The 25,787-nt window shown below is 38.3% G+C and overlaps 1 protein-coding gene across 1 annotated transcript in view; it reads right to left on the bottom strand.

Annotated features, from left to right (window-relative positions):
- Nucleotides 1–536: 536 nt before the first annotated feature.
- IL23R (interleukin 23 receptor) overlaps nucleotides 537–25,787 on the bottom strand; it is an 85,149-nt gene continuing 59,898 nt past the window's right edge. Inside the window, exons 8-11 of the mRNA XM_009210427.3 lie at nucleotides 22,271–22,360; nucleotides 21,001–21,103; nucleotides 4,311–4,401; nucleotides 537–1,731 (exon numbers count right to left, since the gene is read on the bottom strand). Of these exons, the coding sequence (XP_009208691.1) occupies nucleotides 1,081–1,731; nucleotides 4,311–4,401; nucleotides 21,001–21,103; nucleotides 22,271–22,360 (935 nt within the window). The 3' untranslated portion in view covers nucleotides 537–1,080. The remainder of the gene's footprint in view (nucleotides 1,732–4,310; nucleotides 4,402–21,000; nucleotides 21,104–22,270; nucleotides 22,361–25,787) is intronic.

The following is a 25,787-nucleotide window of genomic DNA, read 5'->3' as shown; positions in this document are numbered from 1 at the left end:
TCTGTTACTCCCAAATCACACTAAGATCAAATCCCTGATACCTGAATGGAGAGTAGGGGAGAAAAATAATACAACAAACGACTAATTAACTTCTCTTCTGTTTCTATTCTTCACTTATTTTGTTATTTGGGGCTACATTTTTATCTACTCAAGAGAACTTTAAGTGATAAAATGAAAATTAAACTTGCCTCTCCCTTTGCAAGCAAACATTAGTTATTCTTGTTTTTGTTGTTGTTGTTGTTGTTTTTGTTTTGTTTTCGCTCTTGTCGCCCAGGCTGGAGTGCAGTGGCACAATCTCAGCTCAATGCAACCTCCGCCTTCCTGGTTCAAGCGATTCTCCCGCCTCAGTCTCCTGAGTAGCTGGGATTACAAGCACCTGCCACCATGCCCGGCTAATTTTTGTAATTTTAATAGAGACAGGGTTTCAGCATGTTGGCCAGGTTGGACTCGAACTCCTGACCTCAGGTGATCCACCTGCCTTGGCTTCCCAAGGTGCTGGGATTACAGGCATGAGCCACCATGCCCAGCCTAATGACTCTATTTTAAAGGAAAATTTTCAGTATTTATTTTACTACCAGGTATTTTGCATTATTTACCCTTTCTGTATACAATAGAGAGCTGTTTTGTATCTTTCAGTGAGGGAAAAGAAAGAGGAAATAGTTGACACTTCATAAAAAATACAGGAGGCATCCAAATAATGCTGTTTTTGTGCCTGTATGTGTGACCATGAAGCATGTTCCACCTTCGGAATCTTAATTCTCTAATTTTAAGAAATGAGGCAGAAGAATGGCTAAAATTAAAAGGGCGTGGAGCTCCTGGAATTCTCACGCGGTAATGGTAGGAGCACAGAATGTCACTACTCTGGAAACAAGATTGGTAGAACTGAAACATATGCTTATTATATGGCCCAGCAATCCCCTACCTAGGTATTTATCCAAAGGAATGAAAACATGTGTCCACATGAAAATACGTATGTGGATACATTTTTTCAAAAAGAGGTAGAATTCAATTTCTATTGCAGGGAAAACCCAAATTCAGATTGCAAGGCAGCTTTCTCATGTTGATTTTGACCACACAGCTCTACTTTTCCAAGAGTGAAATCCTTTTGAAGTGGCTTTCCAAAATATTTTGTGGAAAATAAGAATTAATAGATGGCAACTCCTCGTTCATGATCCCCAAACAGGAGACAAATTCATCAGGAAGCAGGGTCTGTTCTGCAATAGTTTCACTGGGTGAATCGTTTTCCAAAAGCATGGTGGTTTCCTCCTCTACTGAGTTTTGTATGTCAGGAAAACTGCATTCTCCTTGATTTAATATGAGGCTTAATTCTCCAAGAAATAGTGTGCTGCTTGGTGAATTCACGCTTGAAACAGAAAAAGCAAAATTAGGATGCTTTTGTGACCTGGGATTATTTCCTGAATCTAAGGAATCAACTGGTGGTTTAAACGTTAAGGAAGTGATTTCATCATTATTGCTGAGATGGCTTCTCCCAGGCAGAAAATTTGAAATTTGGGGTTTATATCCAGTGTTGAGATCAGGAATATACACAACCGTAGTATTGTCAAATAGCGAGTTTTGCAGGTAGTCTCTTGTCTCCAGGGGTCCTGTATTCTCCTTCTTGTAGTCTGTAGGCTTGTGTTCTGGGATAAAGATTTCTTTTATCTCTGTAATCGTGGGATCAACATATAGGACCTGCTCACTGGAATTATTATTCATAAGTTCATTATTTTCCTAGAAAAAAAGACATTGTTTTATTTTACAAAAGACATTTAAAGGAACCAACTGGATAATTGAATGAGGACTGGAATTTTGCTTTCTTTCAACTTTGCTTTCTCCCTCCCTTTTCTCACATTGTTTATCTTCCCATATGATTTCCTCCTTTTGTCTTTTGTCATCCTGCTTGCTTCCAAATCTTTATTAAATTCTACATGAGAAGACTGGAGAAAAGGAATAGTAAAAATAATCCATTTCTTAAGCACATTTCTCAGTTTAAAAGTTTTAAAGAGAAAAGTTGAGTCTTACATATTAACTTATTACTTGATTTTAGGGCCTTTTAAAAATTGGTCTTCTGAGGCAAGAATATTAATATTAATATTTCTTGTTACAAGAAAATATTTTGTTGCTTAAATAAAAAAGGTTGGGGAGAATCCTATTTTGCTCACATACTGAGAATAAGCATGTGACAAACGCTTGGTACTGAGGTTCTCAAGGTGTATAGTGGCTGGGAGCAGTGGCTCAGGCCTGTAATCCCAGCACTTTGAGGTCAAGGCGGGCAGATCACTTGAGACCAGGAGTTTGAGACCAGCCTGGCCAACATGGTGAAACCCTATCTCTACTAAAAATACAAAAATTAGCCAGGCATGGTAGCGCAAGCCTATAATTCCAGCTACTCGGGAAGCTGAGGCAGGAGAATTGCTTGAGCCCAGGAGGCTGAGGTTACAGTGAGCTGAGATCATGCCACTGCACTCTAGCCTGGGTGACAGAGCAAGACTCTGTCTCAAAACAAAAAACAACAAATAAATAAATAAATAAATAAAGCTACTCACAGTTCAGACATGTTTGTGATGATCAGGAGGGTGGGTGAAGGTTTTTTAGCCTAATGACTTTTCTGGGCAATAAATGGACTTGAGGCCTTCCAACAGATGGCTGGCCTTCCTGGGCAAACTGTTACCCAACACAATTATAATATTATAGCTCCCTGTTATGGGCTGAATGTTTGTGTACTCTCTCCCCAGCCCCCGCCATGTTGAAACCAACATGATGTTATTTGAAAGTGGAGCCTTTGGCTGGTAATTAGGTCACTAGGGTGGAGCCTTCATGAATGGGATTAGTGAAGAAGAGACAGGAGAGAAATGATTTCTCCCTCTGCCATGTGAGAAGTCAGCTGTCCACAAGAGAGCCCTCACTAGCAAGTGAATTGACTGGCTCCCTCATCATGGATTCCCAGCCTCTAGCACCGTGCCAAATAAATATTTGTTGTTTAAACCACCCAAGCAGACCAAGACACCATTCCTTAGTCTCTTGGGCAGAAAACAAAACCTTATCTGAGGGAAACCCTAAGGTTTGCCTCTAATTCCAGGAGCCCAGAATAGAAAGGGAATGTAGCAAAGAGGGAGTTCTTGAATAAAGAGACATGAAGTGTCATTCCAATGTTCTTTGGGCCCAACCTCCTTAGGGAGCTTGCCAGGTCTTGGCAAGAACAGCACAATGGGTGTTGCTTCAACAAAAAGCTTGACGTGAGGAGTGGCTGGAGTAAAAGCTGGATGGTGAGTGGATCAGATCACAGAAGTCTTGTGTTACAGAACTCAGACTCTATTCTGTTGACCAGTTGTCTTTGAACTTTTAAAAAGTATTTTATTTTTAGCCTAGAAACCCTTTGTTCAGATGAAATGAGGTTGAGGAAAGAGTTAGCTAATAGGCTCACCAGGGCTTGAAACAGAGTCACTTCTATTTGTTTTACAAATACCTCATCTTCTTACCCAACATGCTGTTCTAACCCCCAGGTGTCCCCCTGACTTTGAATTTCCTCTGTTTCTCCTGAGCAACTCCTCACCTTTCAGTGACTTCTCTCCACTCCCATCACATGTTTGGGCTCGTTTCTATCATTGCACTCACATCACTGCATTGTGAGCCTTGGATGATGTGTCTGTCCCTTGGATTGGGTTTTGAGCCCCTTGACAGCCAAGCCCGAGGGCCAGGGGTTATCAGGAACACACATAGCTTTAGCTTGTTCCTTCCCTCCTTTATAATCAGTGAAGTCCCTGTACCCTCAGGGGCTTCCTGGTGTGTGGCCTTCTCTTCGCCAGAATGGAAACCTAGCCCACCCACGTGACACTATTGTTCACAGTTCTCTCATATTGCTTTTCTCAAATTCCACCGGGTTTAAAGAGTAAAATGATGTCCTTCTTGGGCTCCACCTGGCTCTCCATCTCATGTGAAACAGAAGCCCTTTGAGTCTTTGCGGCTCATTTCATTGAGCTTTTCTTCCCTACTCCCTTTGTTCCTGAAGACATCTACCAATTGCTTGGTCACCAGGTGACTCGTGCATGAGGCACACAATCTTCCACTTCACTTTTCTCTTTTGAACAGTTTTGTTTCTTTATTTCTTCTGCTTTCTTTCCCCCAAACTCTGTTGTCTCATCTTTTATGTATGGTTTGAAACAGGTACAATTTTGTTTTTACGTATGTCTATATAATTATGTTAATATGTGTGCACATTTATTTATTTGAATGGAAATTCTATCCTAATTATTAGACTGCACTCTTGGTCTCAATTGCCACTCAGTTTTTGTTGGATGATGTTAGGTTACCTGTAGCATTTTCACAACATTGCTGTTTTTCATATTAGGAATATCTTCATAAAGCCATTTTGGTATTAACAATAATATCCTTCTTTTAATCCTAAAAAACAAAAATGACACATTAGAAGAAGCAGGCAATCATATAGGAGATTAGGAAGTCAACTATAATAAAATGTATATTAAAAATCAAATTTCCTAGGTCGGGCACAGTGGCTTATGCCTATAATCCCAGCACTTTGGGAGGCTGAGGTGGGAGGATTGCTTGAGTCCAGGAGTTTGAGATCAGCCTGGGCAACATAGCCAGACCCTGTCTCTACAGAATATTAAAAAATTAGCTGGGTGTGGTGGTGCGTGCCTGTGGTCCCAGCTACTTGGGAGGCTGACGTGGAAAGATTGCTTGAGCCTGGGAGGTCAAGGCTGCAGTGAGCTGTGACCATGCCACTACACTCACTCTGGGCAACAGAGTGAGACCCTTACTCAAAGAAAAAATTAATTTAAAAAATCAAACTTCCTGATGCAGAAGCTAAAGTTTTCATCTCTTACTTAATGAAAATTAAGTGGGAAATTGTGTCATTATCTTTTCAGATTTTCCTCTCATCTCTATTGCTCTGCTTCTTTTAATGAGCAAAAACATTTCAAAACACTCACACTAGATTCAAGATAAGTGGGAGAACTACCCTAGCAGTGAAACTGTACACATATTAAATAGAGCAAACTATTATAACCAGAAGATACCCATGTGGGAAAGTCTGCAAAACTTAAGGGATATTTTGTAGAACTTTCCAAGGTGACCATAACTATCGAATATTTAAAAAGAGAATGTTATATAACAAAGCCCTAAAATTTAAGCTCTTCTAATTCTAGATTTTGTAATTATTTCAAATAGGGTAGTCATGATGGTGACAGCTCCAAACTTTCTTGATGTGGATGAAGAAGGAGGCTGGGGAACATGTCTTGCAGTTGTGTGGCATAGTGAGAACTGGTTTCTACCTAGACTGTATGCTTATTAAGGATCAGTGGGGTGGGGCTTTGGAAAGAAAAGGGAGAAGCCATAAACATCCCACTTCTTCCCCCAAGCTATCTATTAGCACTGCCACTGTGTTTAAAAACACTCTCTGCATTGACAGCACAAATTGGTTTGGGCAAAAATGTTGTACCAAGAACTTAGAAGAGACTAAACTGATCTCAGACAACTTTTTACATATTAACAATGGATCTGTTAGCAACAGATCAAACTTATTTGTTTACATAGGTTCTTTAAGGACCCGTACTAAATAACAACCAAAATGGCTGAGTGAACTTTGCTAGCCCAATTTGACCTTGGACTTCAGGGTAAAAATTATTTATTTACCCATCTTTATACAATGTTTTATGACTCCGTTTTTTTTGTTTTGTTTACTAATTCGCATTCTCTTCTGTATTTAAAATTAGACCATATTAGCAAATTCATGCTATTGGAGTAATTTTTTACACAGCACACTGATACAGTGAGAATATATATATTATATTATATATATTATATAATATATATTACAAAATCCTTCTAAAGCTCTTGTTACCCAACTCTAGCCATGCCAAGTGGCCAATATTTCTGGCTTCTGAACTTTACCTCCCAGGTGCTCAGAGAAAGGAAAATTCAAGACAATTCATGGAAGGGAAGAGAATCAACAAATGGTAAAGTTCATGCAGGTATCAAACCAGAAAGGACTCATTCCTTAACCCAGGACTATATAATATATAATATATTATAATATATAAGGAATATATAATATATTATAATATATAACATATTATAATATATAAGGAATATATATTATAATATATACATAATATATAAGGAATACATATTATAATATATACATAATATATAAGGAATACATATTATAATATATACATAATATATAAGGAATATATATTATAATATATACATAATATATAATTAATATATGATACATTATATTTATTATATATTATAATAATATGATATATAATATAATAAATATATATTTTATATATATATTTACCTACTTTTGATTTTATTATGTTTAAAATGTTTTGGGCTGGGCACGTTGGCTCACACCTGTAATCCCAACATTTTGGGAGGCCAAGGCAGGCAGATCACTTGAGGCCAGGTGTTCAAGAGCAGCCTAGCCAACATGGTGAAATCCCGTCTCTACCAAAAAACACAAAAATTAGTTGGGCATGGTGGTGTGTGCCTGTATTCCCAGCTACTTGGGAGGCTGAGGCATGAGAATCACTTGAACCCAGGAGGTGGAAGTTGCAGTGAGCCGAGATTGCACCACTGCACTCCAGCATGGATAATAGAGCGAGACTCTGTCTCAAAAAAAAAAAAAGTAATAATAATAAATAAATAAAATGTTTTGCTTTGTCTTGCTCACTTCTGTTTCTGAACTAAGGCTTTTCTAGATAATGAATAGTTGTATTAAATAAAAGTATCTGTTCAAATGTAAAATAAATATATTGAAATTATCTCTTGTTTTATCTTTTTAAAAAGAGTACTTATTTAAATAATTAAATGAGCAAAGAATTGCCCTATTTCCTCCTTTGTTGTTACGAATTGAAAATTAGTTTTTAAGTTATTCTTAGTTATGAACTTAGTGTTACTTAAACTTTTACACTAGGACATGTTTAAATAATAACACAAATATTGATTTTTTGGGGGTATTAATTTGAACATTAAAATATTTCAAGGGACTTTATAATCAAGTATATTTTAAAACAGCCTCAAATAAAATTCCATATTAGTTTGCCCTCCTCACAAGGGTATTAGGGATATGTTTATTAATGTGTAATTTAAATTTTGAAATATTAAGTTGTGAGTGAAAAACCTATCTAGATAAGAAATCATTAGTAGACTTTATTTAGAATAGCTCATTCAAAATATTTCTACTGCATTTGATTATAAATGTAAATGAAACAAAGATTATTCATGAAGCAAATGATGGCAAGAAGGAGAAACTCAGTGCCAATTTGGCAAAGAACATTCAAGTCAAAATTTGTGAGCAACTGGACATACTGGGGAACTGCCACACCAAACAACTCTAGTTGATCAGCAGCTTAGAAATACTCAATGCGGCCAGGTGCAGTGGCTCAAGCCTGTAATCCCAGCACTTTGGGAGGCTGAGATGGGTGGATCACGAGGTCAGGAGATCGAGACCATCCTGACTAACGCGGTGAAACCCCGTCTCTACTAAAAAAACACAAAAAACTAGCCGGGCAAGGTGGTGGGCACCTGTAGTCCCAGCTACTCGGGAGGCTGAGGCAGGAGAATGGCATAAACCCGGGAGGCGGAGCTTGCAGTGAGCTGAGATCCGGCCACTGCAGTTCAGCCTGGGTGACAGAGCGAGACTCCATCTCACACAAAAAAAAAAAAAAAAAAAAAAAAAGAAATACTCAATGCATCAGTAAAATTTAGAAATCTAAGTGTCTTGCTTTTCTCAAAGTCTCATTTTAAATAACTAAGCATAGATCTTTATTAATACCATCACAGGAGGGAAAAAACTGAAGGGGGCCAAGAGTAAGGAACTTTCGGGCTGAATGCTAAAACACCAACACAATTGGTAAGGAATTGACAAATTTAAAAGTTGCCACACTTCTCTTCACACTGATTCAAGCTGATTTGTTTGGGTGGAATTCAAGTGTCAAAGCAAACTAAATATGGCCTGAGAAGGACTTCATACCTCTGTATTTGCATCCCTGTGGATGAACTATAACCTAGCTTAACAGGCAGACAAGAGCAAAAACCTGACTTAGGAGTATGTGCCTGTAACAATAACTGAGTCTTGGCCAATCCCAGTGGACCATACTTCAACCACTTATAGCCTGCTAAGTATTCAAACTGTGTTCAAATAAGACAAATGCCAACCTGTAACCAACCAGCTGTTTTTGTAAATCACTGCCAATTTCTGTATGTCACTTCTCTCTCTCTCTCTCTTTTTTTTTTTTTTGTCTACAAATTTGTTCTGACCACAAGGCATCACTAGAGTCTGTCTGAATCTGCTGTGATTCTGGGGCTGCCCAATTTGCAAATTGTTCATTGCTCAATTAAACTCCTTTAAACTGGTGAAGTTTTTCTTTTACTAGATGGTATCAGAAGTGGGATATGAATTAGACCTTCTAATGACTCCCAGGAGCACTGAGGGAACAAGCAAGGAACCTGTTGGGCCTACTTGTGTCCTTTGATCTCTCAGAGTAGCTGAGGATCATGGTAAGTTCTCTCTTGAATTTCAGAGCTCCACAGATTTGTGTTTTGAACTCTCCAAGTTTCTTTGAGCAAATTTCTGTTCCAAACTGGGTTCAGAAGTCACAACAGAAACTGAACTGAGTCCAGGATGGGATTTGATCAGTAATTAACTGGATTGGATCCAGTTAGAGGCCTCTTAGATTTGACTAGGTCAGAAAAAAACTGGTAGTAAATGGTACTATTGCAGGGGTTTGTAAAATTTGGCATTTGGAAATTCACAGGGATTTTTGTTTTCTACACCTTTGTTTCATTTTTCTTGCACATTTAGGTAGGAAAAGTCATTGGCTAAGTTTATCAAGGGAACCTGAAAGCAAAGCCAATATTTTAGGTAAAAATGAGATCTTTAATTTCTGAAAAGCAGAGTTCTTTCCGGTTTATACATTAGGTTTGGGAGGCAGCATAGTCTTACAGAAATCACAAAATCTTACTAAAGATAGCTTACAATGGAACATTCCAAACGAACAACAACACACTGAAGTACATTTAAAAAAAAAAAAAAAAAAAAAAACTGGATGAGGTCTCCATCTTGTTTTACATCCTTGGGAGCTTGACTTTGTAGCCACATGGTGGTACTTTCTCTTGGTCTCTGCCTTCAAGGGAACAGGAATTTCAGGATTCATGTCACAGTTAGCTCTAAAAATTATGTTGACTAGTTAAAAGCCTTTGCAAGTTCAAAATTAACTACTCTGGAGTCCTTCTGGGAAGCACAATGGAGACTGCCCAGTACTGTAGCTCAGTAGCAAAAGTTTTTTACTTTCACAGTGGTGGCCTGGGTTCGATTCCTGGGTTAAGGAATGAGTCCTTTCTGATTTGATACCTGCATGAACTTTACCATTTGTTGATTCTCTTCCCTTCCATGAATTGTCTTGAATTTTCCTTTCTCTGAGCACCTGGGAGGTAAAGTTCAAAAGCCAGAAATATTGGCCACTTGGCATGGCTAAAGTTGGGTAACAAGAACTTTAAAAGGATTTTTTAAAGAGCACTATATTTAAGAGTCAGCTTAATTAAAAGTGGATAGTCAAGCTATAGGTATATTTAAAAGGCCTTTATGTCTTTTCTTTTCTTTTTTTGAGACAGAGTCTCGCTCTGTTGCCCAGGTTGGAGTGCAGAGGCACAATCTCGGCTCACTGCAAGCTCCACCTCCTGGGTTCATGCCATTCTCCTGCCTCAGCCTCCCAAGTAGCTGGGACTACAGGTGCCCACCACCATGCCCAGCTAATTTTTTGTATTTTTAGTAGAGATGGGGTTTCATCGTGTTAGCCAGGATGGTCTTGATCTGCTGACCTTGTGATCCACCCGCCTTGGCCTCCCAAAGTGCTGGGATTACAGGTGTGAGCCATGGCGCCTGGCTGCCTTTATATCTTTCTTTTTGTGGATCTTGTTTTGCTGAAAAAGGTTTTTTCTTCTCAGTTGACTGAATTATTTTTCTCCATTTTGTCTTGTCACTCTTAAGGCACACATGAGAGGCCCTAAGATAGCTTCTGATAGCCTAGGACTCCTTGGGAAAAATAAAGAAGGTGCAACTGACCCTGTTTTGGAAAAAAAAACCCCTCTGTTTTCCTCATGGAACCCCAAGAATTAAAAGCAAATAGATCTCTCTCAAAATCCGTTTTGACTTCCAGCTGTGCCTGCTTATTAGATCCCAGAAACTGCATGTTTTCCTAGCCATTTCTTGATGGGCTCCACTCCAAGTTCAGTAATCCAGTGAAAAAACTGGCAAATGAAAAATCCTACAACTACTGGATCTTGTTCTCTGTGTAGTTATATACATGTTGTGTGTATGATGTTTGTATAAGAGCTCTAAGTAATTGGCTTAAAGAAAAATAAGTGCTTAGATAAAACATTTTGGAAGAAAAAATAAAAACTGTAATGTCTTAGTTCATGTAACTTTAGTAATATTTGGGAAATAAAAACAGCTTTAAAGATTATTGGTAAAATAAAGGCATTTTGTCTAAATTAGGTCAGATATTAGGTTGATTAATGCTTTAAGGTCAAAAACTGCTTTGACTTTTGAAAATTGTTCAATTTACCTACCTTGGAGACATTAGATTCTCAACAAGGCCTGGGGATATGTGGAATTAGCCATGCTCCCCTAGCTATGCAAAATAGGTTATAAAGAAAATAGATTTTATATAAGAAAGGATATTGTATGGTAAATTCTTGTCTTAAAGTAAAATAACTGGTTGCTTAAAAAGAGAGATGATTAGGACAATTCACAAAGTCTAAGCATGTCACAGATGGTCTGTATAAATCATGAAAGGATACATGAAAGGAAATTTATGCACCCAAATTAAAAGTTGCTAACAGTTACCATTACAACATGTAGTCACGACTACTGAAAATAGATTTACATGCAAGGTGTGTAAGGAAACTAAAATGCATTTTTACTAGAAGGTTATAAGGTGCAGGAATGTAAATTTTTGTCTAGGTTAGAGGGTGAAAAGATTGTTTTAAATTAAAATAAAGCTAAAGGTTTGAATACATTGTGGAAGGTTTGTGAAAAGTTAATCCTATAAAAAGAAATTCTGTGCAGACATTGGCTAAAGATAAATGAGTATTGTTAAGTTTTTCTGTAAATTAAAATTGAAATAAAAGCACAACAAGTTTTTCTTAGAGCACTGATCTGCTTTTTGACAAAAATGTGTAAAGGGTTATAAAATGTTTATAAGAATCTCACCTCATGGTCAAAACTGGTTAAGCATAATATCAAGTGTTTTAAACTTTTAATGTATTTTATAGACTTCCCAAAATGAAATTTCAGCTTCAAAATTATCTTTCTAACCCCATATTTTGGGTGCTACAGAGGGCCCTTGAAGCATCCAAAGGAGAGGTAAACAGAATTATCTGATATGTTTAGTTACATGGGATTGTCAAAATAAAAACAATGTTTAATCTTCTTCAGGTTATATTTTAATGAATAACATTAATATATGTTCCAAAATTGTATAGGATTTCTAAAATTCTAGTGTCTCAATATATCCTTTCAATCATAGTTAAGGTTATTATGTTAAGTTATCATAGACCACAAAGATAACCATATTTCCTTGTGAACTGTGTTTTTAACTATCACTATTTAAAGTCATTACATTAAGTTAATTACTTAATGCTAATGCAATTTCTGAAAGCTTCACAAACACGCAAAATCCTAGAATATGGTATCTTTTAGAAAGTTCATGAAAGGATAAAAAGGACCCTAAAAAGCACTCTTGAATACAGGTTTCTAATAACTTTAAATTCATATCATTTAGACTGGGTAAGAATCCCTAAAACTTTAATAAAAAGACTAACTGGTTTATAAAACTGCTAACTGAAGTAGAACAAAAATTAATTAAATACCATGAAAATACTCTGCCAGATTTTCATGCTAAACCAGCATGAAAAATCAGCATGCTAGAGAGCTAGCAAGATGGCTGAATAGGAACAGGTCCTGTCTGCAGCTCTCAGAGAGATTGATGAAGAAGGTGGTGATTTCTGCATTTCCAACTGAGGTACTAAGTTAATCTCATGGGGATTGGTTGGATAGTGGGTGCAGTCTATGGAGGGTGAGCCTAAGAAAGGTGGGGTGTCACCTCACCCGGGAAGCACAAGGGGTCGGCGGATTTCCCTTTCCTAGTCAAAGGAAGCTATGAGAGACTGTACTGGGAGGAATGGTACACTCTAGCCCAGATACTGCACTTTTTCCACAGTCTTCACAACCAGCAGATCAGGAGATTCCTTCTGGTGCCTGACTCAGTGGGTCCCACCCCCATGGAGCCCAGCAAGCTAATATCCACTGGCTTGATTGGGAGAAACTAGCACAAAAAAGCTGAAATTTCCAAAAACCAGAATGCCTCTTCCCCTTCAAAGGATCACAACTCCTCGCCAGCAAGGGAACAAAACTGGATGGAGAATGAGTTTGATGAATTGACAGAAGTAGGCTTCAGAAAGTGGGTAATAACAAACTCTTCTGAGCTAAAGCAACATGTACTAACCCAATGCAAGAAAGCTAAGAACCTTGAAGAAAAGACAAATTGCTAGCTAGAATAACCAGTGTAGAGAAGAACATAAATAACCTGATGGAGCTGAAAAACACAGCACAAGAACTTTGTGAAGCATACACAAGTATCAATAGCCGAGTCAATCAAGCAGAAGAAAGAATATCAGAGATTAAAGATCAACTCAATGAAATAAAGCAAGAAGACAAGATCAGAGAAAAAAGAATGAAAAGAAACAAACAAAACCTCCAAGAAATATGGGACTATGTGAAAAGACCAAATCTACATTTGAATGGTGTATCTGAAAGTGACAAGGAAAATGGAACCCAGTTGGAAAACACATTTCAGGATATTATCCAGGAGAACTTCCCCAACCTAGTAAGACAGGCCAACATTCAAATTCAGGAAACACAGAGAACACCACAAAGACATTCCTCGAGAACAGGAACCCCAAGACACAAATCATCAGATTCACCAAGGTTGAAATGAAGGAAAAAATGTTAAGGGCAGCCAGAGGAAAAGGTCTGGTTACCCACAAAGGGAAGCCCATCAGACTAACAGTGGATTTCTCAGCAGAAACACTATAAACCAGAAGAGAGTGGAGGCCAATATTCAACATTGTTAAAGAAAAGAATTTTCAACCCGGTATTTCATATACAGCCAAACTAAGCTTCATAAGCGAAGGAGAAATAAAATCCTTTCCACACAAGCATATGCTGAGAGATTTTGTCACCACCAGGTCTGCCTTACAAGAGCTACTGAAGGAAGCACTAAACATGGAAAGGAAAACCAGTACCAGCCACTGCAAAAACATACCAAATTGTAAAGACCATTGATGGTATGAAGAAACTGCATCAACTAACGGGCAAAATAACCAGCTAACATCATAATGACAGGATCAAATTCATATATAACAATATTAACCTTAAAAGTAAATGGGCTAGGCCGAGTGTGGTGGCTCATGTCTGTAATCCCAGCACTTTGGGAGGCCTAGGCAGGCAGATCACCTGAGGTCGGGAGTTTGCAACCAGCCTGACCAACATGGAGAAACTCCATCTCTACTGAAAATACAAAATTAGGCCGGGCGCGGTGGCTCAAGCCTGTAATCCCAGCACTTTGGGAGGCTGAGACAGGCGGATCACGAGGTCAGGAGATCGAGACCATCCTGGCTGATGAAACCCAGTGAAACCCCGTCTCTACTAAAAAATACAAAAAAAAAACTAGCCGGGCGAGGTGGCGGGCGCCTGTAGTCCCAGCTACTCGGGAGGCTGAGGCAGGAGAATGGCGTGAACCCGGGAGGCGGAGCTTGCAGTGAGCTGAGATCCAGCCACTGCACTCCAGCCTGGGCGACAGAGTGAGACTCCGTCTCAAAAAAAAAAAAAAGAAAGAAAAGAAAATACAAAATTAGCTGGGTGTGGTGGCACATGCCTGTAATCCCAGCTACTAGGGAGGCTGAGGCAGGAGAATTGCTTGAACCTGGGAGGTGAAGGTTGTAGTGAGCTGAGATTGCGCCATTGCACTCCAGTCTGGGCACCAAGAGTGAAACTCCGTCTCCAAAAAAAAAAAAAAAAAAGTAAATGGGCTAAATGCCCCAATTAAAAGACACAGACTGGCAAATTGGATAAAGAATCAAGACCCACTGGTGTGCTGTATTCAGTAGACCGATCTTACATGTAAAGACACACACAAAATAAAGGGATGAAGGAACATTTACCAAGCAAATGGAAAGATGAAGCAAATGGAAAGATGAAGGGATGAAGGAAGATTTACCAAGCAAATGGAAAGAAAAAAAAAAAGCAGGGGTTGCAATCCTAGTCTCTGATAAAACAGACTTTAAACCAACGAAGATCAAAAGAGACAAAGAAGGGCATTACATAATGATAAAAGGAGTAACGTAACAAGAAGAGCTAATTTTCCTAAATATATATACACCCAATATAGGAGCACCCAGATGCATAAAGTCAGTTCTTAGAGACCTACAAAGAGACTTAGACTTCCACACAATAATAGTGGGAGACTTTAACACCCCACTGTGAACATTAGACAGATCAGTGAGACAGACAATTAACAAGGATATCCAGGACTTGAACTCAGCTTTGGACCAAGCAGGACCTATAGACATCTACAGAACTCTCCACTCCAAATCAACAGAATATACATTCTTCTCAGCACTACATCACACTTATTCTAAAATTGACCACATAATTGGAAGTAAAACACTCCTCAGCAAATGCAAAAGAATGGAAATCATAACAAACTGTCTCTCAGACCACAGTGCAATCAAATTAGAACTCAGGATTAAGAAACTCACTCAATACCACACAACTACATGGAAACTGAACAACCTGCTCCTGAATGACTACTGGGTAAATAACAAAATGAAGGCAGAAATAAAGATGTTCTTTGAAACCAGTGAGAACAAAGACAACATACCAGAATCTCTGGGACACATTTATATCAGTGTGTAGAGGGAAATTTATAGCACTAAATGCCCACATCACAAAGCTGGAAAGATCTAAAATCAACACCCTAACATCACAATTAAAAGAATTAGAGAAGCAAGAGCAAAGAAATTCAAAAGCTAGCAGAAGACAAGAAGTAACTAAGATCAGAGCAGAACTGAAGGAGATAGAGATATGAAAAACCTTTCAAAAAATCAGTGAATCCAGGAGCTGGTTTTTTGAAAAGATCAACAAAATAGATAGACCACTAGTAAGACCAATAAAGAAGAAAAGAGAAGAATCAAATAGACGCAATAAAAAATGATAAAGGGGATATCACCACCAATCCCACAGAAATATAAACTATCATCACAGAATACTATAAACACCTATATGCAAATAAACTAGAAAATCTAGAAGAAATGGATAAATTCCTGGACACATACACCCTCCCAAGACCAAACCAGGAAGAAGTCAAATCCCTGAACAGACCAATAACAAGTTCTGAAATTGAGGCAGTAATTAATAGCCTACCAACCAAAAAAAGTCCAGGACCAGACGGAGTCACAGCCGAATTCTACCAGAGGTATAAAGAGGAGCTGGTACTATTCCTTCTGAAACTATTCCAAACAGTAGAAAAAGACGGAATACTCCCTAACTGATTTTATGAGGCCAGCATCATTCTGATACCAAAACCTGGCAGAAACACAACAAAAAAAGAAAATTTTAGGCCAATATCCCTGATAAACATCGATGCGAAAATCCTCAATAAAATACTGGTGAACGGAATCCAGCAGCACATCAAAAAACTTATGAACCACAATCAAGTCAGCTTTATCCCTGGGATTCAAGGCTGGTTCAACATAGGCAAATCAATAAATGTAATCCATCACATAAACAGAACTAAAGATGCAAACTACACGATAACCTGAATAGATGCAGAAAAGGCCTTTGACAAAATTCAACAGCCCTTCGTGCTAAAAACTCTCAATAAACTAGGTATTGATGGAATGTATCTCAAAATAATAAGAACTATTTATGACAAACCCACAGCAAATATCATACTGAATGGACAAAAACTGGAAGCATTCCCTCTGAAAACTGGCACAAGACAAAGATGCCCTCTCTCACCACTCCTTTTCAACATAGTATTGGAAATTCTGGCCAGGGCAATAGGCAAGAGAAAGAAATAAAGGGTATTCAATTAGGAAAAGAGGAAGTCAAATTGTCTCTGCAGATGACATGATTGTATATTTAGAAAACCCCATCATCTCAGCCCCAAAACTCCTTACACTGATAAGCAACTTCAGCAAACTCTCAGGATACAAAATTGATGTGCAAAAAACCACAAGCATTCCTATACACCAATAACAGGCAAACAGTGAGCCAATCATGAGTGAACTCCCATTAACGATTGCTACAAAGAGAATAAAAAACCTAGGAATACAACTTACAAGGGATGTGAAGGACTTCTTCAAAAAGAACTACAAACCACTGCTCAAGGAATTAAGAGAGGACACAAACAAATGGAAATCCATGCTCATGGATAGGAAGAATCAATATCGTGAAAATGGCCATATTGCCCAAAGTAATTTATAGATTCAATGCTATCCCCATCAAGCTACCAGTGACTTTCTTCACAGAATTGGAAAAAAATACTTTAAATTTCATATGGAACCAAAAAAGAGCCCACATAGCCAAGACAATTCTAAGCAAAAAGAACAAACCTGGAGGCATCACATTACCTGACTTCAAACTATACTACAAAGCTACAGTAACAAAAACAGCATGGTACTGGTACCAAAACAGATATATAGATCAATGGAACAGAACAGAGACCTCAGAAATAACACCACACATCTACAACCATCTGATATTTGACAAACCCGACAAAAACAAACAATGGGGAAAAGATTCCCTATTTAATAAACGGTGTTAGGAAAACTGGCTAGCCATATGCGTAAGGCTGAAAGTGCATTCCTTCCTTCCACCTTATGCAAAAATTAACTCAAATGTATTAAATATTTAAACATAAGAGCTAAAACCATAAAAACCCTAGAAGAATACCTAGACAATACCATTCAGGACATAGGCAAGGGCAAAGGCTTCATGATGAAAACACCAAAAGCAATGGCAACAAAAGCCAAGATTGACAAATAGGATCTAATTAAACTGAAGAGCTTCTGCACAGCGAAATAAACTATCATCACAGTGAATAGGCAACCTACAGAATGGGAGAACATTTTTGCAATGTACCCATCCGACAAAGGGCTAATATCCAGAATCTACAAGGAACTTAAACAAATTTACAAGAAAAAAACAACCCCATCAAAAAGTGGGTGAAGGATATGAACAGACACTTCTCAAAAGAAGATATTTATGTGGCAAACAAACATATGAAAAAAAGCTCATCATCACTGGTCATTAGAGAAATGCAAGTCGAGACCACAATGAGATACCATCTCATGTCAGTTAGAATGGCAATCATTAAAAAGTCAGGAAACAAGAGATGCTGGCAAGGCTGTGGAGAAATAGGAACACTTTCACACTGTTGGTGGGAGTGTAAATTAGTTCAACCATTGTGGAAGACAGTGTGGCAATTCCTCAAGGATCTAGAACCAGAAATACTATTTGACCCAGCAATCCCATCACTGGGTATAACCCAAAGGATTATAAATCATTCTACTATAAAGACACATGCACGTGTATGTTTACTGCAGCACTGTTCACAATAGCAAAGCCTTGGAACAAACCCAAATGCACATCAATGATAGATTGGATAAAGAAAATGTGGCACACATATATCATTGAATACTATGCAGCCATAAAAAGGATGAGTTAATGTCCTTTGCATGGGTTATGTCCTTGATGGGTGCAGCAAACCACCATGGCACATGTATAGCTATGTAACAAATCTGCACGTTCTGGACATGTACTCCAGTACTTAAAGTATAAGAAAAAAAAAACAGAAATCAGCATGCTAAATCAGCTAATACTAAAATTGTTTAGATATACAATTTGAATAAACTCCATGATCTATGTCAAATTACCTATGATAACTCATCAGTTATCAGTGCTATGCACCTAAATTGGAGAAACAACTGGTATTCAAGAGGACATAAACCCATTTTTAAGCATGGACTTATGGAGAACCAAGATGGCCACTTTGTCCTTCCAGAGTCCTTAAGGCTTTTATTATTAAAAGTTCTGCATTCCACGACTCGTAATGGAAAAGATAAAATGATCCAAATTAAATATGTTTGCGTGGTGACTTATAAACTACTAAAATGCTTATAAACAATGTTTGGTTTGTCCAACCCATATTCCTGGGAAAACAATCAAAGCTTCAAGTACATTTGGCTACTTGATGAGACATTTAAATATTTGTAAGAGATTTCACTCAATTGTCACTTTCAATGCATATTTTCTGGTTGTATGAAAGCTTTCCCATGCAAGAAGACTGATGTTATAATAGTAGATTGTTATGCTACAGTATATTTTTACATGGTTAAAAAAAGCTGTTTATGGTTCACTGAGGACAATCCACCCCTTTACAATCTAGAACCCAAAGAATGAATCTTCTGAGAACATTAGAGAAAGACTGTCCTTGCCATCCACACAACAGCAAAACTTTGGGACCTTGAACTTCAGTTTCAGAGGTCCCACAACTTTCATAATCTCACAACTGAGAAGGGTCCTTCCACACCCATTGCAACCCTTAAGGTAGAGCTAACCAGGACAGTTTCTCCCCAGATGACAGCGTGCTTAATGTGAACAGCTTATCCCAAAATCATGGATTCAGATTTCTCTGCTATCATGAGACTCTTACCTTTGAATATTTTTTTTTCTTGCTTATGCCTCTATGAACAGTAGAAGTGAAAAGGAGTTCCGTTATGTGTGTATTATGGGGTATATGTTTATTTGTGAAGGATTTTGCAGCCAGGCTTATACATGGATAACGTTATACTTTGGTGGATAAAAGATGAAGGCCCAATGCATCTGAGAAATTTTAAGAGTTCATATGTTGCCTCATAATCAGTCAGAAACAGAACATTGATTCATTCCTCTTAACCCACATCATGGGCTAAAGAGAACATTGCCAGGAGGCCTTCACTCTTCTAGAAGGACATCATTTGTTAGGTCTTTTTTTCTATACTTTGAGGTAAAAGAGGCACTGATTAGAAATGTATCCCTCATGATAGGTTCTATAGCAGATTCTACTGTAAAGGCTATGGTTACACAACAAACTTTAAATTCTCTTGTGAAAGTTACGTGAAATAATATAATTTGCCAAACAGAAAAGTATTGGCTAAACAGCTGCTGGCACTTATGGCCTATGGAGAAAACATCGGGTATTTATAGTGATTCAGTTGTAGGGGGTTAATGAAAAAAATCACTTAGTTGAGTGAGTAGACTCTTCGTCTAGCTCATTCTTTCATGTATTTGATTTTAGATGGTTGGTTTGGCTTATGAGGACCCTGGTTAAAGAACATGCTCCAGACTCTTAGTATTATTCTCCCAATAGTCCTAATAGTAATCTCCCTGGTACACTGTATTCTCTCAAAGATTTTAAATGTTTACAAGCAGCTATCACTAGAATGTCAAATGGTCTCTCTTCAACTGGAATAACAAGAGCTAAAAGAAATGTGTGACCATCAGGACACCGTAACCTATGAATTACATGCTGAGACCAGAAACCCAAAATGATGGTAACTGAGAGTGGCACTGAGGCCCTAAGTTTTGGTCATACTCTCACCTAAGTGAGAACCTGACCAAAAACGGGGATTTTTTTTAAAAACAAAATTATGGGAGGCCATTGTTTTGGACTGAGCTCATGCACTAGACTCCAACAGACCAAACCAAAACAAAATGGAGTTGCTCATGCTAAATATGACATAATCAAGCTAAGACTTTAAGGAAACACATAGATCCTAGAACAGACCAGGTTTTGTTTTTCTCCTATAAACAGGATGTTTCAGCATAAGAAGGTACCTTCTACTCAGTCCTTGTTCCCACCTTACAGAACCCACTGTTCTACTGTTTCCCAGTGGGTTTCAAGACCATGTAAGTACATTTACAATGGTGATAGTGACATCAATGACTAAAGTTTTGGTCAGTCTCTCAAAATTGAGAAAATCATCAAAAGGGGGGAATTATTAAAGCAAACTGAATATGATCTGAGAAGAACTCCATACTTCTATATTCGAGTCCTTGTGGATGAACTGTAACCTAGCCTAATAGGCAGACAAGATTGAAAACCTAACTTAGTAGTATGTGTCTGTAACAACAGCTGAGTCTTGGCCAATCCCAGCAGCCATACTTCAACCACTCATAGACTGCTAAGTGTTCAAACTGTGTTCAAATAAGGCAAACACCAACCCATAACCTATCCAGCTGTTTCTGTACTCCACTGCCGATTTCTGTATGTCACTTCCCTTTTTTTTTTTTTTTTTTTTTTTTGTCTGTACATTTGCTCTGACCACAAGGCATCCCTGGAGTCTCTCTGAATCTGCTGTAATTCTGGGGGCTGCTCAATTCACACATTCATTGCTCAATTAAACTCCTTTCAATTTAATTTGACTGAAGTTTTTCTTTTAAAACAAGGCAATTTGTGACTTCACCACTCTCAAAAATCCAGGCACTGTAGGTAAATTTGAGGCACAATGGAAAAGGCCATGTAGTAAAGGAGAGAAATGGGCTTTAATATCAGCTGTGTTTGGCCTCAGGGCTTAGTGTTCAGTGATCCTGGGCTGAGGACTTAGCCTCTTTAAGCCTCATTTAAGTCATCTGCAAAATAGATCAGGAAGCTTTTCTGGCAGGGTCGTTTTGAGGATTAAAGGAAAGACATCTGTAAAGAGTTTGGCATGGGTAAGTACTTATTAAACATTGTTCCTTTTATTTTCCTTTATCTGAATAAAAATGTTAACAGATTTTTCTAGTAAACAACTGAAATGACTAAATTTTGGTGACACATATACATGTAGTCTAAGTCAGAAAACAGAAATTCTGCAAAAACCTACCCAGTTCGGAGTGATCTGTTAAATATCCCAATCAGAGAAAGAATTGACAACATAACAGCAAAGACGATCATTCCCAATAAAAGTCCAATGTCTTCTCTGTTGTCTAATGAAAGGAAAGAAAAATAATTTAAACCAAGTATTAGTGTTCACGTGATACCAGAATTACGATTCTGTCTACTCTGCTCAAAGCAAAGGTCTCAAAGGAGAAAGGGTAGGGGGAAGCAACATTAACCTTCACCTTGGGCCACAAAGTGACTGTTTTCCCAGAGTGCACAACTACCCCAGGAAACAACTTTTTGTTTGAGAAAGTTGGGCTACATGTATCTGATGTCAGTGGGTTTTTAGAAGTGCATCTAGCAAATGTGGTCAGCTTGTGCATGCAAATTTCATGTAAATTCTTAGTGGTGAACTTCATTTGGCTTGTCTGACACAGGTGAGAATTCCTGACGCTGTAACAATGTCTAAAGCTGGTCACAATCATACTGATTTTTTTTAACTTTTTGTGTGAGATAGAATGTGTGAAATTTGTCATCATTCTTCAAAATCTACTGCTCATGAAATTTTCCTAAGTTTCAGTTTCCTCATTATAAAATAGATGCATAACACTTATCTCATGGGTTGTTTTGAAGATTGAAGATGTCTCAAGAAGTCCTAGCACAAGATAGGTAACTAATTTGTTTTGAAAGAAGTTTTTGGGTCTTCAGCCCTAGCAGCTATTAAAATAAAAATGTGGCCGGGTGCGGTGGCTCACGCCTGTAATCCCAGCACTTTGGGAGGCTGAGGTGGGTGGATCACATGAGGTCAGGAGTTCAAGACCAGCCTGGCTACCATGGTGAAACCCCATCTCTACAAAAATGCAAAAATTAGCTGGGCATGATGGTGGATGCCTGTAATCCCAGCCGCTCAGAAGGCTGAGGCAGCAGAATTGCTTGAACCTGGGAGGCGGAGGTTGCAGTGAGCCGAGATCGTACCATTGCACTCCAGCCTGGGTGACAGAGCAAGGCTCTGTCTCAAAAAATAAAATAAAATAAATAAATAAATTTTAAAAATGTGTACAATCTATTGCAAAAGCTGGCAAAATCTACCTAAGCCACTTCTTACATTCAGTTTTAAGCAGATCTTTGTACTTTGTCTATATTTTCCTATGGAGGGCATAAGGCATATCTTATTGTCCAGAAACTTAACACCTGATGTGATTTTTTCAGTATGATGGGTTAAAATGGGCAATTACTAAAAGACTACTTGAAAAGTCTAAGTGGTATTTTCTTACCAGAAGTAAGGTGTCCTGTGGAGATGGAAGCAACTGTTAGCCCAGAATTCCATGTGTCGTGTTGGAATGATTTTGATGTGACCTGGGGAACTTAAACCAAAAGGAAAGAGCATCAGTTTCTTACATTTTGCACTCCGCTTGCCAAATTTCCCAACAGAGTTTCTTCCCTTGTTTAGAGAGGACTAAAGTAAACCAATAACTTTAATGGACTTGAAGGGTGGAATAAAAGCAATGGCCTTCGAGTGTGTGTCTTTTCTTCCTTTTATTTAATTGGGTAAATCTCAAAGGAGAAAACACTGCAAGGGCAATTATAATCTACCTAGGTTGTAAAACTTCAGGGTGTGTCCACTAATTTCATGAGGCTTCTAGGTGGCAAATACCAAGGAGTTTTATTTTACTGAGCCAGAAAAAATGCACGATAACTGATCTCTATTTGATTCCTTGCAATTGATGATGCAATAAGGTTCAGATTTCCTTGAAGGTCTCCAAGATGTGTCACTTTTGCCTTTGCACAATCTTTGGGATGCTGTTCACCTTCTCCTGGCTCCTCATAAGAAACCTAATTTTGGTTAGCAGGCACTTTGGTGTTGTAACACCGGCGTGGGATGTCACCAATGACTTCTCTCTGCTCTCTTCCCGCTGGCAAAGATCCTGGCAGCCTGGTCTAGTTATAAAGGCTGTCAGGACACTGCTAATGAATGCTTCTGACCAGGGCGGGGTGAGCAATCCTGGCACCTTACTTTCAGTCTGAACTCAAAGGGGTCCTGGTGCAGCCTTGCCGGTCTTGCCCTTCCTGATAATTAAAAGCTGACAGAAATGACTTCAAGGTCACAATTCTCCCAACTGGCAGAAGACATTTCTGAAGATGGCTCTAAGCCTTGGATCCCTGAGACTGATTCAAGCCCTGTGTATTCCGTCATTCTGATTTCAGTGCTCAAATTTTTCTTTTAAAAAAATTACTTTTGGAGGCAGGGAGAAATCACAACTTGAGGCTGAGATATCACAGGCTTGTATAAGGAGCAATGTGACTCATGTGACTGTCTTTGAGAAAAGAATCCTCCATTTCCAATGAAAAGGTTTCTATGGGGCTTCAGAAATTTTTGAAAAAGGCTGGTCTGGCCAGACGCAATGGCTCATGCCTGTAATCCCAGCACTTCGGGAGGCCGAGGCAGGTGGATCACTTGAGGCCAGGAGTTGAGACCAGCCTGGGCAACATGGTGAAACCCTGTTTCTACTAAAAATACAAAAATTAGCCGGGTGTGGTAGTGCATGCCTGTAATACCAGCTACTTGGGCATCTGAGAAAGGAGAATCACTTGAACCCGGGAGGTGGAGGCTGCAGTGAGCCTAGATTGTGCCATTGCAGTCCAGCCCGGGCGGCAGAGGGAGACTCCATTTCAAAAAAAAAAAAAAAAAAAAAAAAAGCTGTTCTGGGTGCAGGCATAAGTGTGAGGAGGAGGGTAGTTTTCTGAGAACAATGGTTGAGGAATATTAGGAGATGAAAACATCAGAAAAGCCAAAAGTTATTTCCTGTGTTTTTTTTTATTCTGGCTTCTCTACAGCAAGAGGAAAATGTTTCACCGGGAATTGTGACAAATTAGAAATTTTTTTTGGCTTCTCAATGCCTCACTAAGTCTCTTTTGCTCCGTGGGTATATGTTTCCACCAAACTGAGGGAACAAGGTTATGCCCTGATGGCCAACAGTCAGCTGTATTCATCTAAAGTGGTATCTTTACAGGCCAACATTCACTGGCATGGAACTCAGGCAGGATTCTGAATCTCCATTATTTTGAAATTTTAAGAATAAAAATACTGGCCAGTTGCAGTGGCTCATGCCTGTAATCCCAGCCCTTTGGGATGACGAGTGTCGGGGGCGGGGGTGGATCACAAGGTCAAGAGTTCGAGACTAGCCTGGCCAATATGGTGAAACCCTGTCTCGACTAAAAACACAAAAATTAGCTGGGCGTGGTGGCAGGTGCCTGTAATCCCAGCTACTTGGGAGGCTGAGGCAGGAGAATCACTTGAACCCAGGAGGCAGAGGTTGCAGTGAACTGAGATCACGCCACTGCACTCCAGCCTGGGCATCAGAACAAGACTCCATCTCAAAAACAAACAAACAAAAAAGAGTAAAAATACTACATTAAAAGGTAACACACTTTTCAATTTAGCAAGATCATGGGCTTATAGCATATGCTGCTGTCGTATTTTTGTTTTCACTTTTATTATTTTAAAATTAGCATTTTTAATTTAAAAGTAATATATGGTGTTGTTGGCTTTTAATACAGGTTAATATAATTCTGTTGTATAAACTACAGGTGATTATTTGGCAATGAAACCTCATTCAGTTATTAATTTACATCATATAAAAACAATTTTCATATCTGACTAGGATTTTATTAGCCCAAACAGGGAATAAATACAATCTTCCTTTAGAATCTATTTGTTATCATAGTTCCAAATTAACCAGGTGCATTAAATTAAAGTCATTCATAAGAGGTGCTTAATTCTCAGAGGGAAATTTCACAAGGAATCAGTTATCTAAAATAAGACAATTCATAAACACAATTGTCGGAGAAGAAATCAAGCCAATGTTAGGCACAGGACTGAAACAAAGCTATGTAGATTACATTCTTCATGGAATACTGCCACCAAGTGGCTACGTCATTTCTTTTTAAATTATACTTAACATGTTTGTAAAAGCAGTAATTAAAGTACAGAAAAATTTTCAACAGGAGAAATAAAAAGGAGAAAAAAAGAACCATCCCTAATCCCACCCTTTTAATCCACCTGCTATTAGTGTTTTATGGTATTTGCAAGTATTTTAACATACAAAAGCATTCACAAGCACAGAATCTCACACACACACATGCATACACACACACGCACAGAGCCTTTATGACTGGAAACTGTTGTTTATATCAGTTCTGTCATCAGTGCATTGCCTAATTTGCTAAAAAAAAAAAAAACCTCATGATATCTTATTGTATTTGGTGTTTATAGTGTTACATCCATAATGAGACAGTTCTGTCCTTGCAACAGAATATTAACTTACGCCTATTAATCTCACAGGACATACTTGAATATAATAAAAAAATCCAAATTATCTTTAATTTGGGAAGAATTTTTTATATAACTTATACACACTGGTATCAAACTTTAGTCTTACAAGAAGACAATGTGCCTGTGGGAATTTAGAGTGATTGCAAGCAAAAAATATGTTTCTTATTATTGGACAAAATTTAAAGCATTACAACTATATTTTTTGGCCTACCAAAACACCAGGCTAGTTTAATCAAATCCACTCAGAGGGACCTGGTTTTAGCAATAATGTATTCCATCTGCATCTTAAGGGTGATGCCAAATCATCACCTCCGCTCTTCTTTCTACATCAACCATACTAGTCTGTTTTCACACTGCTATGAAGACATAATCGAAACCGGATTTTTTTTTTTTTTTTAAGACAGAATCTCCCTCTGTTGCCCAGGCTGGAGTGCAGTGGCATGATCTTGGCTCACTGC

This window comes from Papio anubis, chromosome 1 (genome assembly GCF_008728515.1).
Source record: "Papio anubis isolate 15944 chromosome 1, Panubis1.0, whole genome shotgun sequence".
Lineage (NCBI taxonomy): Eukaryota > Metazoa > Chordata > Mammalia > Primates > Cercopithecidae > Papio > Papio anubis.
This window is presented reverse-complemented; position numbering and strand designations above follow the sequence as displayed.